This window comes from Thalassophryne amazonica, chromosome 17, assembly GCF_902500255.1.
Source record: "Thalassophryne amazonica chromosome 17, fThaAma1.1, whole genome shotgun sequence".
Classification (NCBI taxonomy): domain Eukaryota; kingdom Metazoa; phylum Chordata; class Actinopteri; order Batrachoidiformes; family Batrachoididae; genus Thalassophryne; species Thalassophryne amazonica.
The window spans coordinates 49,930,619-49,949,412 of NC_047119.1; the positions used below are offsets into that span (position 1 = coordinate 49,930,619).

General features: G+C 40.5%; 1 protein-coding gene and 1 long non-coding RNA gene across 2 annotated transcripts in view; one reads left to right on the top strand and one right to left on the bottom strand.

The window, feature by feature from the left end:
* LOC117529909 (atrial natriuretic peptide receptor 2) overlaps positions 1 to 18,794 on the bottom strand; it is a 137,728-nt gene that overhangs the window by 74,137 nt on the left and 44,797 nt on the right. The window contains exons 6-8 of the mRNA XM_034192814.1: positions 13,852 to 13,987; positions 12,060 to 12,144; positions 1,433 to 1,553 (exon numbers count right to left, since the gene is read on the bottom strand). Of these exons, the coding sequence (XP_034048705.1) occupies positions 1,433 to 1,553; positions 12,060 to 12,144; positions 13,852 to 13,987 (342 nt within the window). The remainder of the gene's footprint in view (positions 1 to 1,432; positions 1,554 to 12,059; positions 12,145 to 13,851; positions 13,988 to 18,794) is intronic.
* LOC117529913 lies at positions 3,381 to 10,244 on the top strand. The gene is made up of 3 exons (XR_004566141.1): positions 3,381 to 3,393; positions 9,533 to 9,536; positions 10,114 to 10,244. It is a non-coding gene; the product is annotated as an uncharacterized LOC117529913 (long non-coding RNA).

Here is an 18,794-nt window from a genome sequence, read left to right on the forward strand (position 1 = left end):
ACAATCATTTAATATGCGTCTGCCGCCGCTAACGCAGCCACCTTCAGCAAACCGCCGCTAAAACTCTCAGGAATGTGTAAACTAACAAAACATTTGGACATGCTCTCAGTTGAAGCTGCAGCTTTGCTTTTTCTGTGAAAAACCACAGATTGTGTTTTAGCGCACTGCAGTGTGAAGACCTAAATTTAGTGACGATAGGAAATTGATTACTATTTTAGAACAGTGGCATCCACTTAAATATTCACAGGGGAAAACAGCCTGTTTCAGTTATGAAACTGAGCACATGGGCACCTCAAACCTGATTTTTTTTTTTTTTTAGTTTCACTTTAGAAAAAGACATTCTCTCCACAAATACCAAATACAATTTGAAAACAAGCAGCAGTTTCAGGAAATACATGACAAAAACCAATATACTGCAGAAAATGTAGACTAAAATGAAAATTTAGACCCACAAGCAATATTTTATCAACTGTTAAAGTCAAAACACGTTACCTCATACATACAGCTTTGATTATAATACAGGAGATGCTTCTCACAATTCCAAAACTTAAAAAAAAGGTTACTTTTATGGCAGAAATGGCCGATGTGATCTAGGCTAGGCTCCAGTCAAGTCAGATTTACAAGTGTTGTGTACAGGCTCTCTTTGATTGTTGTGGCTGGAAAATATGTTCTACTCCTTTCTGTATAAAAGTCATCAGTATGGTGCCACCAAGTGGCATACAAATTGAATTATAGCTTGTTCCCAAGTAGGGGAAGTTCATTCACACTTTGCGGTAGATTTATGATTATGGAACTATTTTGTTCATTTCTAGAGGTTCTTTTAAGTTCCATTGGTATAGCAGGGATCCACAAACAGATGATCAGTGGGTACAACACCCGGTTGTGTCCTTGAATCCCAGAACAACTCAACATTATGGTGCGCTGCCCCCACATCTTTTTTTATACAAAAATCAAAACATTTGGAGAAAGAATAAGTTAACTTCCAGGGGCTCTTCATACCATGTGGACTGTACTCTTTAAGGAGTTAACTCATAACAACAACTGTATTAATGAATGTAAAGCTACTATAGGGCCTGTGTTGAGCCTTTGCCATTGGAAAACATGGCAGTGTAATGTGCCAGAAGAACAACAACTTGATCACACAGCAGAACCTGTGCCAGCAACTCTGACGGAATAAAAGGTGATATAAAGCTCAGAACTATTAAGACCCAGTCTAGGCTGCCAACCTTAGATGAGATCACTGGAAACCAGCACTCCATGTCGGACAACATTCAGTCTGTTTTAACTTTCAGGAGTCACAAAGTTCTTCGGGGCATTTGTTTTCTGTTACAGTCCTTCACCTTCACCTTATGTGTCATTGTTTCTGTCTGTTGCCTTGGTGAAATTACATCCATCAGAATTTATAGTCTTCCTCCAGGAGAAGCTGGTTTACCTGTGAGAGGGTGAGCCGACTGCCGGCTCGTTTGTGGTATTTGTTGGGGCTCTCAAACTGAAGGTCCTCCCACCGAATCCTCCACAGCATTCCAGCTAACTCTTTCTCCAACTTCAGTTTCCTGCCAAAAAGGAAAACCAGGTGGTAAAACCAGCAACAATGAAGAACATTAAAGTGTGTGTGTGTGTGTGTGTGTGTGTGTGTGTGTGTGTGTGTGTGTGTGTGTGTGTGTGTGTGTGTGTGTGTGTGTGTGTGTGTGTGTGTGTTCAGTTCAGGGTTTCGCAAGGATCGCAGGTCCTGAAGGTTTTTATCAGCTGGGTGGTTATTGCCAAATATTTGTTCCAGGTTTTTGCCTGAAGGAGCGTCTTTCTGAGATTCTGTAGAACCAGTATGTTCGTCCCACCTTCAGAATTGTAGCGAGAATAATAACATTCCTTCCTTATCAACCGGGAGAGTAACAACGCAAGAGTAAAGTAACAAATCATGGCAGGTGCCTTGTATGTTCTGTCCTGATGTCTGCATCAACACATGTACAAAAATGACGTCATTCAAATAATTTAAAGGTTTTATGGAAGATAAAAAAAATATCCTTCAGCTGACAGATTTCATGAAAATCAGTTAAGTCTGCCGTTAAATAAATGAAACTTTTACAACCATTAAGCACGTACTCAGTGAGCTGATAAATGGACTGCATTCATATAGCGCTTTTCCATCTATATCAGAAGCTCTGAGCGCTTTACAGTGATGCCTCACATTCACTCATTCACACACACTCACACACCAATGTCAGGGTGCTGCCATGCAAGGTGCTCACTACACACCGGGAGCAACTTGGGGATTAAGGACCTTGCCCAAGGGCTCTTAGTGATTTTCCAGTCAAATGGGGGTTTGAACCAATGTTCCTCTGGTCTCAAGCCCACTGCTTAACCACTAGGCCACACCTCCTGTAATTATGTAAAACCTCCCATGTTTTACATCATTAGCAAGTTAGAACGGGCAGACGGAATTTCACTGTTAGGTAGTATCTTCAGCTAAAATGTGGAAAAGATTAAGGATATTTGCAGTGGTGGGCACAGTTCCGCTAATCCGCTAACCACTAATTATCGAAGCTAACTTTTTGTTAGCAGATTAGCTTTTCGGCTAACTTCAAAAACCATCAGTGGACCAATTAGCTTCCGATAAATTTAGTTCCGATAACTTTTAGACCACTAACATTTTTTTTACATATTATGGTGAAAAACATTTATGAACCCCGTTAGCTTCTGTCTGCTATTTATTTTGCAGCAGTGAGGCAGCTGAGAGGAGCTTAGCTCAACTGTACCCCAGTAGAAGGGGCCTGGCCACCAGGCTGCCACAAAAAAAACAACAAAAAAAACAAAACAAAAGTGATTACCCTTGACAGCATACAGTGGTCCAGCTGTGAGGCAGACGTCTTGAAAAGGAAAGCAGGTTTGACTTATGGTTTTGATTTATAAATCAAATTAATCCGGATAGAATAACATTAATGTCAACTCTTAAAATGTACAATGTGAAAATATACCACACATCTGTTAATTTTAAAATAACGCACTATTTCTGAAGATTTGAACATTAACACACACAGATGCCCAAAGGGATTTATGGGTAAACTCGGCCTCCACTCATACTGATTGGGTGACTAATTCATTCTGTGTAAAAACCAACACAAGTTAAATCTCTGGAGTCCGAGGGCATTTTTTGGACAGTTCACTTGCCTGGCATAAATGTTTTATTATTGCTGCTAACAGCTCTCCCTGCATCCCACAATCAGGTTTTATGTCTCTTTTTTCAGGACAACCTGTGCTTTCAGAATATATATGTTTTTGTTGTGTTTTATGTGTAATAAAGGTTTACAATCAAAAATAGGCAAGGAAAAAGTAAAGCAAAAAACAATTTTCCACACACATTTATTCAAAACACACAGCAAACTATAATAAATAACTGTTTTGACACTTTATAAAGGTAATGTGTGAAAGACTGTACAACAAAAAAGGTTCAGACAATAAACACAAATGCACATTTTGAACAATATATTCAAAATGGTCTATGCATTTTGTTGTCCATTGATATGGTAAACAGTGCTTTACGCAGAGAAAGCAACACAGTTATCCAGTAATATTCACATGCAAACTAGTGGAGCAATCCTGATAGTTACACACGCTTTGTTTGAGCATGTGAGATTGTCATCAGAGGCTCTCCGTGTGCTCCTGCTTTCACTGATCACTGTGCGTAATGGCGCAGGGCACACTGAGTATATAGTAATAGTATGTACTCATTGGAGCACCCAGGGGGCTATTCAAATGGGCCAACTAGTAACATATCACTCCTGAAAACGATCTTTGGCTTTTCACGTGAGGTAAATCTGCCCTACGAATGGATTTTGGAAAACCATGTGACGGTGAACCAATTCCAATTAAACACTCACATTGCACACGTCATCATACAGCTTCTATGAGGAGTACAAAGACGGCCGATGGCTGGCTTGAACGTCTGCGGAGTTAACTTTTCAGCAAAGCAGTTTCTATCTCATATCACTAAAAAGTTATTTATAATTTAGTAAAGCTTGGTCTTATCCGTCATATACAACGGCGTCGGCCCCAGAGGATTAATGTAACGTGTGTGTGTGTGTTGGTGTTTACAAATTAATGGGCTTTGTAAAATATGTCATGTTTTTAATTTGTAAAAAGAAAAAAAGGCATTTGCAAAACTGAAAACTCTGTTAAGTTCTGATTCAGGTCAACAACCGTGTGAAATAACCGGGGTCAAAATGCATAGAACACTGCTATCTACTGGTGCCCTTTTATATCACACGGTTGTTGAATCACAACTTACCCATAATTCCTTTGGGCATCTGTGTGTGTTTAAATCTTCAGAATTAGTGCATTATTTTAAAATTAACAGATATGTGTTACGTTTTCACTTTGTAAATTTTAAGAGTTGACATTAATGTAGTTATTCTATCAAGATTAATTTGATTTATAAATCAAAACCATAAATCAAACCTTTCCTTTTCAAAATGTCCGACTCACAGCTGGACCACGGTATGCTATCAAGGTAAATGATGCTTCCCTACAGCAGTGGGCAGGGCACACAAAGACAGAACACCTTTGATTCTATCAGAAGCTCTGGCGGTGTTTAAACTCAAAATCGGCTTGTTAGTAGCTGAGTGCACCAGAGACAATACTGAAAGTTAGCGGTTAGCTGTAGCTTCTGATAATTTTTTTGGTGGTTTATCAGTTATAAATGATAACTTTTCAGTTAGCTGTTTAGCAGTTATCGAAGCTAACTTTTTGGTTAGCTGTGCCCACCACTGGATATTTTTGTAAATGTTAAGTAATGTTACACTTGTGAATGCTTGCAGGTTGGTGGTCTCAGGGGCAACCTACACTGGACATTTAGCGACAACCAGAAAGCAACTTGTGGCTATGTGCCAATAGGCTGTGATTACCATCAAACTTTGAATTTATAGACTTGTTCACTCATCACCAAAATGCAACGGGTTCTAATAGCAGCTAGTGTTGTCACCGGTATTTAAAATGTGAGAACAAACCAGACAAGCAAACAGAAGCGAATACATGACATAACCTTTAACTTCTGCTGTTTGTTTATTTCCTGCCTTTTTCCCAAATAATACAACTGTGAAGGCTTTTGTTTTCGTTTTCCTTATAACAGATGATTAACAACACTTAAACTACTCCACCAATTCAATGAGCAACCCCTAAAAGTGTCCACAGTGTAAGCGGGTTAATGATTCTTGCACCTTTCATGTCTGTGCTATTTTAACTGTGTTTCAGTGTTATTTTAAGCGTCAGTCTGACTGGCAAACAAGAAGCACCACAGACGGACTGAGGCATCCAGAGAATCAACACATCTGGTGCAGATCTCACAGGAGCTGCTGTTTCTTCACATTGAAGGATTTGCAGCAAAAACACTTGAAAATGCAAAAACTAGTTTTTTTTTTTTTTTGAAGACCGGGCTTTCTTTTTTTGGAAGGCGGGTGATTTATTTTCAGTCAGCAACAGCTCCAAATGAAAACCATGCAGAGCCCACACATTCCAACCTAATCGAAAAGGTGTAAAACACTTCCAGATGGCTGCAGGAAATTAGTGCGGCGTTTGCAGATCACTGTGTTTTATTCTTTCACTTTTGTCCGAAAGTGCCCGCCCCTTTCATTCACAATGATAAAAATCCCCCAAAAACTTCTGATGGATACTGATTCTTGTTTGTGTCTCCAAATCTTTCTTTCCGTAGCAATGTGCAACCATGCCCAGTTCAGGAAACACCATCAAACCACCGATGCCCTTCAGCCCTCTCAGCCAAAAAAAAAAAGTTTTCTATTTAAAGACCTCTGGTCGCCAGAGGGGCAAAATGTGGAGCTCCACACTGGGCCTATTGTTTCATAAGTCCCACATGTGAATACCTACCCTGGAACAGCTCCTCGATTAAAACAACAGAGCCACTGCTGCTCTGATCCACTCACCCCTGCTGCTGCACCCTCCAAATCAACCATCACCACACAGTTAAAGCTGCTGAGGGGAGGTACGTAACCGTGGCTCTGTGAAATCAACCAGTGTGGGCTGTCACAAAAAATATTGGTTTTGAATAGGCTTTTGGTGTGTTTAAAAAAAAAAGTTTGAAAAGAATGTACCAGTAGGATTTGATTCTAATAAATAACATTTTCAGATGCTGACACTCACTTCTGGACATTTAATGAGATACAGCATCACTGAAGGATGAAAACCACATAGTTTTTTTATTTTTAAGAAATACTGAGTGTTATTGTTGTTGCTGTCTCTGGGCAACTGCAACCATTCATCAAACAAGCTTCGATAAACTGCTCATTTGATGCTGATGGTGAAGAATGATTTAGGAGATAATGCACGTGCAGTTGGTGTTATCTCTGCAACCACACATGCCCTGCATTTTTGGTAAAAATGCCTTCACACATCCCACCTTTGTGTCAGTGTTTGTTGTTATGCAGTGTCAGTTATACATTGTGGACATTTTGGACTTTACATGTCCTTCAACTCAGTGTGGACTTTAAATCTGGAGCAAGAAGAAAAAGTTACTCAGGTAGAAAAACAACAAACAAAAACAGCAAAAAGTTTTTGTATCACCTGAGCTTCTTGACCATGATGTCATCGTGTCAGGCTTCTCTTTCTAAACTGTGACAAACAGGCCTGGAGTGAGATCACTAATATGACAAGCATTACTATTAATATATATATATGAACAGTTCGACTTTTTTACATACAGGTCATGTAGTCAAAATGAAGGATGTTTAAATGCCACTAACATTAAATTTAATATTATGTAGTTAATTGGTGTATTTCGTAATTAACAAAGCTATAAGGAACTTTCAGAGTCAAAATACAAAGGCGACTGAGAAAGATTCTAGAGTGGATGTTGACGTGAACGTCCATTTCTTTGGTTAAATTACTTAAGATGTTTGCTGCAGTGGATACATTTTATCCAAATAAATACTTGGAAACATATAGTTTATTACACAGGACTTTTATTGTCATTGTTAAATTGCATTATTACATGTATTACATTTTACATGAGGGGGGAAAAAGCCAACATGGTGATTAATCCACAATCAATTTATGACACAAAATAGACCAATATATATGTGACAGCGCATGGAGTCCCCATTTCACTGCAGATTTATTTCAGATTTCTCAACTTTTCCATAATACCCATAAATTTTTCTATACTCAAAACACAGTCACAGAATAGATCTTTTTTTCAATATATAAATGGTGTACATTCTCTGTTATTAAAAATATATGAATTACACACTATATTATATGCCCATTATATGAAGCGCAACCTCAGGTGCATATTAAGTGATTCCACGGTGAGAAATTGGGGAAGGACAACTGATGACAGTGAAAGACATTTGAGTGTTTTTGTAGCTCATGTCCTGCTGTCTGTCTCTCTGTCCATCAATGAAGCTCTGCTGGTGTCTGTTGAAACCAATAAATAAATAAATAAATAATGGTGTCAAACAGGTCTGTCACACACAATCCTCAGACTTATAACCAATTTTACCTCATTTTAATTCTTACTTCATTATAGTGTTGATATTTAAGGTTTCACAGATTGGACATACCAGAAAGAGAGTCACAGTATATATATATATATATATATATATATATATATATATATAAACAAACATTTGGGACACTTAAAATTTGTTTGTCTACGACATAATAGTAAAAAAAAAGTCAGTTATACAGAACACACCAGGGTGCTTCAAACATTTGCACATCTGCAACAATCTGTTTTCTGCATGTTTTTAACCGACTCAGTGAACATATTAACTGCGGCTGGGAGCCGTGCAATACCGTATCCACCACACGGCAGTACCGCTTTAGGTCCTGGATGTCAAACAACCAAGCAGACAACCAGTCTATCCCCACCTCTTTAAAGCAGCCACATATCTGCTGCAGCCAGCTGAATGTGGGTGTGTTCTTGCCCTGTTCGATTTCCTGCAGTACTCAACGCTGAGGGCACCTCTCTGCTGGGTCATGCACAGATAAACATGCCGCATGGCCAAAATAGAACAAAGTGACACTCTTCTCCTGAGTTGCTGTTGGTTTGACACAAAGTCATTCCAGTGGTCCCCAAAACACCAAAATAACATTAAGTAACTGTAAAAAAGACCCTTAATTGGAGGTAAGCGGTTGAAGATGAGTGCGTGAGTGAGTGAAGGTGATGTGAACTGGAAAAGAATGTTGGCGTGTGAACCTTTTCTCACACATTTGGGGTCAAATGGGCAACATGCCCCAAGTTTGGGCAGTTTCAATTGTCTTGCTCAAGGACACTCAGGTGCAGTTGGGGCTTTCAATCAAGAGTTTATCAATATCGATACCAAAATCGATTTCGCTTATCGATCCGTTCCTTGTGGATTCTCTTATCCAATACCTCTTGTGAATTTTCTGTGTACTAAAAGTAGGCGTACTGGTTTTCTATGTCAACAACATTTTATTGAGTCTTAAAGTAAATAAATAGAAATTGGTCACTGGATCCTTGATCTCTGGACATAAATACAAATAAACAAAATCTGTAGTTTTTTATCAAAAGCATCCTTTCAGACATTAATGGCACAAATGTAACTCATACTTAGACTCTGAGCTGAGCTCAGCGGCTGCGATGCACATCAGGATGTAATTCATATAGAAAGCAGGACATCTCATTTTGGGAGGAAAAAAATGTTTTGGTCGATTGTAGTTTATTGTTTGTATTACAACATTGGAAAGAGGTGTCATTGATTTAAAACACTGGTTTGCTTTGAAGTTATTAATTCCGACTGGACCCCAACTTGACTCTGCAGAGAGCAGCGCAGTGTTGGAGCTGTGGATGAACAGCGGATGATTCTTATTTCTTGCCCGCAACAAGACAAGAGTCCAGTGACTGACTTAATCCGCACAAAAGGACTCATGATTGACACCTTTAAAAGGCTTTGAGTGGGTTAATAAGCGGACTTGCCACTTCTTAAAAGCAGCGAAGCAGAGAACCACGAAGCAGCAGTTTGGAGCACTGCTTCATTGGTTCAAGCTTCAAGCAGAGTTGCGCTGCAGAAGCGGTTGATTGCAGACCTGCTGCAAGGTCTGAAATCAATGTAGAGAAATGATCATTTTCCCGACAAAATCCCTCAAAAACGACCTGCTCTGAAGGACTGTTACGAGAATCATTAAGCAAAAAGGCTATTGATGTCGGTGGATCGAATCATTCTTAACGATTCTCAAAAGAACTGGTTCTCGACACCCATCCCTATTCATAACTAAGCTATCAAACAATATAAGATCTGCCTGTTGCTGTATCAGCTGTGGAACGTTAGTGGTGCCAATCCCCCGACGTGATCTGTGTACCATTTCTACTTCTTGGAACAATTATGGTGGTAGAGTCTGTGTCAGTTAACTTACCATATCTACAAGTGTCTTTCTGTAAGTGAGGAAATAAAATAAGACCATGAAAACAGAGAATAGGGACCCAAAACACAATGTGGCAGACTTTCCTTCTTGCTTTTGTCAAATAAGTAAACCCTATAGTAGTAAGTCCTATATAGGCCCTGAGGCCTGTTGGTGCCGGTGCTTATCTCCGAATTCCATAGTGTCAAGTAGATGAGAGTCTATGACTCCACCTGGACAGGTCGCCAGTCTGACGCATGTTACTTGCCCAGGCAATACCTGTGCCCAGTTCTACTTCTGTTGTCAAAGATCCACAATAACTTGAATCCTCGATTTTCTTTCTAAAATCCACAACTGAACTCTTAAAAGAAAGATTAAATAGGATTTTTAAAAAACCTACCGGCCAAAACTCCAGATAAGTAGCTAGCTGGTGAGGTAACACTTCTGTCCAGGCGGCTAAAAAAAGCAGAAATGAAGATGATAGTGCAGTTAGCATTTGAAAATACAAACTGTGCTTCTATTAATATGTTGGTATTTGATATTGGAGGTGATCAACTCAGATTCAGGTTTAGTGGATTTACCTCAGGCGGGTAGCTGCTCCTCCATCTCTCTTCCACTAGTCCTCTGAGCAAAATCCATTCTGATTGGCTGGTGATTAACACTTGTTTGTGTTAATAAGCAGTGATCAGATTATGGGTGCGATGTGTTAGTAAGAGCTGTAAAACAGCTTCTCTTTCATGAAATCAGTTGTTCATAAAAAACACCCCAATAACTTGAAAATATATCACATGCAATTACCATGACATTAAAGAGGATTTAGTTCTAGCGGGAGCTGGAGGCACACATGATTAATTTTTAATTGTGTAATTAAATACGGATATTATATTTAGAATTATTTTCATAAACATGGAGTTTGACGCTCAGGATGGTGCCGTCGTGTCATTTGGATTTGTTATTACAGCTGAATATTAAGCACAAAGTTAGCAACATTTCAAACGTGACAATCAATATAAACAACAGCACAAGGCTCATTAACAGTTCAACCCTGCATTCATTGCCTACATCATTACAGATATTTTTAACTTCTGGGTCGCACCAGTAGTGTAGTGCAGTTAAATACCTGAGTGTAAAAATATAATTCTACCTATTTAAAAATTCACTGTTCCCAGTGTTAGGAACATAACACTTTCTAATTCCAGTGTTTATTTGTTAGAATGTCCCCTCAGTTGGCAAATTTGACAGTTTATTGAAAGATTCTGAACCATCCCGGAGACTTCTTATACTGAATTGGATGAAGAAATAATGGACAAACCATTATTCCTCAGGACGGAGAGATCACAGCAGGACCATTGAACGTGGTCATGGACATGACGGTCTCATGGAATTGCCAATAAGTGTTTATTGAATAAAGTCTGGCCATCTCACAGTTAAGGCCTTGTTTTTTTTTGCTTCTACTAATCCATAACTCCATGGTCACGCAATCGCTTCATTGCAGTCATGAACCTTTTAAAGGTCTCAGTCAGCATTAGTGGGTGTTGCAGTGCAAATCACTGCCAGAACAGTGGGGGGCGCAACATTTTTCGTGAAGACTGGCCTACATGACGTGACATCTGTGGTTGTGAAAGTCTTCGATTGTACTGGAAAGGTGAGATTCAGGAGATATTAGTTAGTGAGCCAATTAGTTAGTGAGCCAATCACAGCCCGTGCGGCCCCCGTCGTCTCAACGTGTAGTTACAATTTTTGTGAGGTACACATCAGATTACGGAGAGAGTTCGCAATAACGCAGAGGGATCTGCGTGGCTACGGAGCTGCTGATATGGAATAGCGTAAGTTAGGCTTTAGTGGTTTTACGAAATCCTTTAACTTTGTATGTGTGTGTAGCAGCTGCAGGACTAGATTTTGTAATCGCCCAGCCCTGCCTATTTGAGAAAATGCACCAATAAAATTCAAGCTGCAAAATATCAGTGACCATGGCCTTAAAGTGCTTTGATTTAGAGAAAACTCATAAGTGAGAATTTATTTGTATGACAACAATGTTGTAAATCTAAAAGTCATTCTGAGAATGAAATCATATTTTTGAAAAATGGTTACAATATTTGTTTCAGGCTGTTTGAATGTGTGATTTAAGAAACAACCTGCAGCTTTCAGTTGAAATGTAACAACTTATTCTCATTAATTTTCTACGTTTTTCTCTCTACATCTCATTTGTAATGCTTCAAAATTAGATTTCTCTCTTTCTTTGCAGTGTAACCTCCTCTTTGAACTGTAAGAAAAGGATTTAATGGCTTTTTTGTTTGTTTAGTAGCAACCAACAGAAAGGTAAAGCACAAAAACAAAACAAGAAATCTCCAGGCTTTAACCTGACATCAGCACTTAAGGACTTATAAAATAGGTGAAATCTGGCTTCTGTATTCAGCAGAGGAAGGTAACGGTGATCGTTAAGTTGAGAATCACAGTAAAGGTTGTTTGTGGCCAATATATGAGCTCAAACACACTTAACCGCTGCTTTAAAACGGTCGCCTGCTGAGCCGTTGCTCCGGCTACAACCGTTGTAATACCGCACTGGCACGTATGACTGCATGAGGTGTAAGCACTCCTCTCTCTCCTTCTGAGTTTTCAAAAATCATCATTGTGGTGTCTGCAGTTTGAGCTAAAAGCACAGAGGAGGTGTCGTGCGATGCGTTCAAACTCACCTGTAAATGAGGAAACTTGACATTCCAAAAATGATGAGCGCTAAGCCGGATCCCACGGCTACAATACCCAGAACTGGCAGGTGACCTGGAAAAAAAGTAGAAAAGGATGTTCCACACTCATTTGTCTCTCATGTGTTCAGCAGATGTCACATTCATATTTAGAATAGGAAAAAAACAGCTGTGACTTCATGAAATACGGCTGCTCTGCTTTAGCGATCAGTCAGCGCCAACAGCTTCACACAGTTACGCCGCTCTGATGTTCGTGACATATACACATAAAATAATAAACAGTAATTATGTAAACCACAGACTAAAATAATTGCCATCAGTAGACTAATGATTTCTCATAAAGCCGTTAACTGGCCCAGTGGATCCGCTCTGTGCGGCTCCAAACTATCTCTTCCACATTGGTTCCTAGTAAGAAGATCTGGGGTTTGATCCCACTGTGGGCTTTTATGTTCTAGATTTGTATGTTTTCTTTGGGTAATTCAGTAGTGTGATCAAATTACGTGTTGATTTTTGCATGTGGGTAAATGCAAAGTGATACCCAGAGAGATTATTGCTCCTGTGTTATCCATTCTTCATCCCAAAATTGTTTTTAATTGAGGCAGTTTCTAAATGAGTGAGGAACTCTATCAATTTATTATCTGTGACATTTTCTGCTACAGATAAACTGGACAAACAGCCAAAATCATTTTCCCATCGAGGCTGTTATTCATGGAAACATTAAACGTCTGACAACGTAAACACAGCATCAGCACACTGCAATATCATTCTAATCAATCATCCTCATCAATCATTAGTGGTTCACTAATTATCTCAAGGAGGTTATGTTTGCACTTTTTCTTCTTTAAATCGTTATTGGGATTACTCACGGACTAAAACACAGAATATCACAAAATGCGGTTACGAGTCTGTGTGGTCTGGAAGATGATATGATGAGTTCTTGGGGATGGGTGTGGCTAAAGGGGGTGGAATCACAAATGATAAAGTTTTTATTTTCTTTTAAAATTGTGAGAAAGTCCACATTATGAGAGAGAGAGAGAGAGTTACTAGGAATGATTGACACTAGGGGTACAACAGTAAACCCTCCTCCTGGTCCAATATGAATCGTGGTTTCAAGAACAAAACACAACATTAAAAAGAAGGAATAATATCACATGAAATGTTCAACAACAAGCTTGAGGATCTACTTTGAGGACACCCTGAACATTCTGAAGTTGTCATATTGGATTTTGGCAGGTTTGCATTATCCTCCAAATTGTGCAATTTGAAGTAGTGAATTGAAAATATGCTTAATGGAAATGTGTATTTTGAAAAACTCTCATATATTGCAAAAAAAAAAAAAAAAAAAACCTTTAATGCTTTCATGAAGGGGTTTCTGGGGCAGTTCGAAAAAGTTTTACTTTGCAAATCTGCAATCAAAAGACCTTTTCCGCTATTACAGGTGATATGGTGTACAGAAAGAGGCACGTGACATTCTAAAATACATAGTGTGCAATATTGAATTTGAAAAACCAACAAAATGGCAATACTTTGCAGGACTTATCCTTCAGTCGCCATGAGTATTGGTATCCACCATTTATGACTGTACTAGTAACGGATGCCAAATCAACAAAGGAAAACCTTCTGGGCTCTGGCTGACATTTGTGTTCTAATGAGGGACCTTCTAGTTTTCATACTGAACTCCAGGTGTCCAGTGACATTCCTGATGTTGATATAACTGAAGGGGAAGAATAAGTGTGTTGTCATGAAGAGTGAGGCAGAGCCGTGATGCGTTCAGGGGTCATACCATCATTGCAGGAAGGGTCATCTGTGGAAAACACACATGGTGGGTTGTCCAGAGGAGGGCTCCCATTGGGCCAGTGGATCCGCTCAGTCTGGGACCAAATGATCTCTTTATTGGTTCCATTGTAGTAAGCAACAAGCTGCAAGTCCAGAGAAAAATACACATAAAAAGGGCTGACAGACACGTTTGTTCAGTGTTTCTACATTATTCCATTCATTCCTGAGGATTGCATCCACACATTTAAGTGCACTGCTCTGCAGGGTGAACCGCTGAGCTGTTCATTCCCATGTCAGATTAACTGTAGGTCTTTTTGGTGACATTGTGAATGAAACATGTTTTTGTTCAAATAAGGTTAATATCATCCAGACTTGTGGCTTCTACAGGAGCACACATCATCATTACGCAACTTCAGTGCTTGTAGTGAGTCGGTTTTCAGTGGTTAGAGTTGTGTGTGCGCTCTGCTGCCCCTGTTAGTGTCTTTTGTGTTTTGGATGCATACTTGTCTGTATGTGTTTTTCCTGTTGCCACGCGCCTGTACGGTTTTCTGTGTGTTTGGTTCACCTGTTGTTCATGTGTCGTCTGTACAGCCCTGGGCTGTGTCTATCTGGTGTATGTGTGATTGTGTGTCTGCCTTCCTGTTTTGTGGCCAAGTCTTGTGTGTGCGTGTGTACCTGTGGGCCATATCTGGTGTTTGTGTGTCTTTGTAGTGTGGATAAAGTATGTATATGTGTGTCCCTCGTTTGGGTCTGATGTGTGTATGATCTCTCCAGCGACTGTCACTCGTGTGTCCCGTTTCAGTGTGTGTGTGTGTGTGTGTGTGTGTGTGTGTGTGTGTGTGTGTGTGTGTGTGTGTGTGTGTTACTCCCACAGTCAGTCTCCATGTTCCGTCTGTGCACCCTTACCCTCCTCGGTTCTCGGTCCTTACGTCTCTGTGTTCTTGATCCTTGTCGTGTCTCTGTTTTCCTCCGTCCTTAGTTCTTCTTTTCTTTGTGGTTGTGTTCATCAGTGTCTGTTTTTTAGGTTCTGAGATTTTGTCACCTTCCCACAATTCTTTATTATGTGACTTGCATTTTGTTCATGGTTAGTCTGTTGATTTGTATTTCAGATTTATTATTTATTATGCTGTTTTTTTTTGCCATTGTATTTTTTGCATTTTATGTTACTTTAGTTCCTGTGGTTCACGTGTCCTTGTCACTTCCTGTCCATTGTTAGTTTGCACCTGTTTCTCATTTGTGTTACTGCATTTAAGTCACTCCCATTTTGTCTTTCCTTTGCGTGACAGTTAACTAACGTTACATTTCGTTTCACTTGTGTTTGATGGTGTTTTTTGCTCTTGCTCTCTCTGTTGTTCGTGGTAGTTTTAAGTACTCTGTTTGGTTTTCGCAAACTTATTGTAGCTGTTGTTTCGATTGTTCTGTCTGAGTTATTTTCATTAGTTACTTCATCTAAACCATCAACATGTTTATTAGACCCCATTCCTACCAGGCTGCTCAAGGAAGCCCTACCATTATTTAATGCTTCGATCTTAAATATGATCAATCTATCTTTGTTAGTTGGCTATGTACCACAGGCTTTTAAGGTGGCAGTAATTAAACCATTACTTAAAAAGCCATCACTTGACCCAGCTATCTTAGCTAATTATAGGCCAATCTCCAACCTTCCTTTTCTCTCAAAAATTCTTGAAAGGGTAGTTGTAAAACAGCTAACTGATCATCTGCAGAGGAATGGTCTATTTGAAGAGTTTCAGTCAGGTTTTAGAATTCATCATAGTACAGAAACAGCATTAGTGAAGGTTACAAATGATCTTCTTATGGCCTCGGACAGTGGACTCATCTCTGTGCTTGTTCTGTTAGACCTCAATTTTATGGTCAACAGTATCAAAATACTGTTGACCATAAAATTTTATTACAGAGATTAGAGCATGCCATAGGTATTAAAGGCACTGTGCTGCGGTGGTTTGAATCATATTTGTCTAATAGATTACAATTTGTTCATGTAAATGGGGAATCTTCTTCACAGACTAAAGTTAATTATGGAGTTCCACAAGGTTCTGTGCTAGGACCAATTTTATTCACTTTATATATGCTTCCCTTAGGCAGTATTATTAGACGGTATTGCTTAAATTTTCATTGTTACGCAGATGATACCCAGCTTTATCTATCCATGAAGCCAGAGGACACACACCAATTAGCTAAACTGCAGGATTGTCTTACAGACATAAAGACATGGATGACCTCTAATTTCCTGCTTTAAACTCAGATAAAACTGAAGTTATTGTACTTGGCTCCACAAATCTTAGAAACATGGTGTCTAACCAGATCCTTACTCTGGATGGCATTACCCTGACCTCTAGTAATACTGTGAGAAATCTTGGAGTCATTTTTGATCAGGATATGTCATTCAAAGCGCATATTAAACAAATATGTAGGACTGCTTTTTTGCATTTACGCAATATCTCTAAAATTAGAAAGGTCTTGTCTCAGAGTGATGCTGAAAAACTAATTCATGCATTTATTTCCTCTAGGCTGGACTATTGTAATTCATTATTATCAGGTTGTCCTAAAAGTTCCCTAAAAAGCCTTCAGTTAATTCAAAATGCTGCAGCTAGAGTACTGACGGGGACTAGAAGGAGAGAGCATATCTCACCCATATTGGCCTCTCTTCATTGGCTTCCTGTTAATTCTAGAATAGAATTTAAAATTCTTCTTCTTACTTATAAGGTTTTGAATAATCAGGTCCCATCTTATCTTAGGGACCTCGTAGTACCATATCACCCCAATAGAGCGCTTCGCTCTCAGACTACAGGCTTACTTGTAGTTCCTAGGGTTTGTAAGAGTAGAATAGGAGGCAGAGCCTTCAGCTTTCAGGCTCCTCTCCTGTGGAACCAGCTCCCCAATTCAGATCAGGGAGACAGACACCCTCTCTACTTTTAAGATTAGGCTTAAAACTTTCCTTTTTGCTAAAGCTTATAGTTAGGGCTGGATCAGGTGACCCTGAACCATCCCTTAGTTATGCTGCTATAGACGTAGACTGCTGGGGGGTTCCCATGATGCACTGTTTCTTTCTCTTTTTGCTCTGTATGCACCACTCTGCATTTAATCATTAGTGATCGATCTCTGCTCCCCTCCACAGCATGTCTTTTTCCTGGTTCTCTCCCTCAGCCCCAACCAGTCCCAGCAGAAGACTGCCCCTCCCTGAGCCTGGTTCTGCTGGAGGTTTCTTCCTGTTAAAAGGGAGTTTTTCCTTCCCACTGTAGCCAAGTGCTTGCTCACAGGGGGTCGTTTGACCGTTGGGGTTTTACATAATTATTGTATGGCCTTGCCTTACAATATAAAGCGCCTGGGGCAACTGTTTGTTGTGATTTGGCGCTATATAAAAAAAATTGATTGATTGATTGTTTTTGGTTAAATCCTCTCTGTCGCCTGTCCCAGTCTTCCTCACCCCTGAGTTAGTGTTGGACTCATTATTTTGTTGTAACTACTCTGCACCTGTTTGTGTTGTTTTTGCTTACCCTTGTAGATAATTAAAGCATCTTGGATTTTGGAACTCATCTGTTTTCTGTCCTGGCTGTCTGCTACTGGGGTTCAATTTAACTCAGATCCTGCTCAGACTGTAATAGAATTAATCCGCCATAATGAACCCTGCATGCACGCACCTTCACTGCGCATGCATCATTTCGGACCAAACAACGTCATTTTTGAGCATCAGTAGCAATGCACAGATTATCACCTCCAGTCCTCATCTGTCTCAATGACAGATATCTGAAGCTTTTGTACAGCAATCATTTCCACATAAATTCAGCATTATTTCATAATAAAAGATGGGGGATCAGCGATCAGAGTGCCACAGCAGCAAGACATGCTGCTGTGCCTCAGTCATTTCGGTGCATCACTAGCGACTCCCCAGTTATCACCTTGTTTCTGTTTAAAACTGACTTTAGAATGATTTAAGAGGTTTTACTTTGTCATCAGACAGTTAATAATCACATTATTCCCTTTGATTGCTTTGGGTTTAGAGAGTCAGTCTCAGACGTGCTGATGTGGTCTGAAATGATACATGCGCAGTGAAGGCAGGGTGGACCGATCTAGTCTCCAGGCAAATCCTCATATCCGCACTTAGCCATACCATCCATAGCCTTCCTGCTGCTGTCCCTCATCAGCTGCTGGACACACCTCCCAGTGCTCTTGTCTCTGGACTCAACTCCAGAGCCTTGGCTCTGCCACCGCAGCCGGTGTCTCCCATGCTTTTGCAATTGGCGGTGGTCCTCGCACCACCGCAGCCAGCGGAAAAGGCCAGCCCTCCTTGGTTACCACCTTCTTCTGATGCAACCTGTGGCACAGGCAGGGTCAGCAAAAAGAGGGGAAAACACCGGTCCAAGTATGACGGCGAGGATCGCTGGCAGGCTCCGTTGGCTGCGGCTCTCCCATTTCTGCAGGCAGCAGGGCCGGCCCAGGAAAGGAAGCCCAGTTCCCCAGCGGAGCTGTCTCTGGGCCCCGCGGTGAGCACGGGGTACCTTAACGTATGTGCTTTTTCTTATAGGTCAGTAGGCAGGTCTGGCTGCATACCGGATGTGGCGGAGGTGACAATCCCAGCTTCCTAGGATGTCATCAAGGGGTCACCAGTGCCGGCCCCCGATGATGCCGCTGAGAAGCAGTCCACCTCCGCTCCAGAGCATGTCACCAAAGGGCCACTGATCCCGGACCCCGATGACTTCACAAAAGAGTCTGCCTCCATGCCAGGGGATGGCACCAAGGCTGTCACCAACCCGTCGGCACCAGCAGCGGGGCCAGTCCTGGAGAAGTCGCCGGGCTCCTCAGCGGAGCCATCTCTTGGCTCAGGGGTGGGCATGGGGCACCTTTTAACCCTTGTGCTGTATTTTGCTGGTTGGTGAGTGGGTCCAGAGGCATTCCAGAAAAAGCAGAAGGGATTGGCCCTGCTCCTGAAGA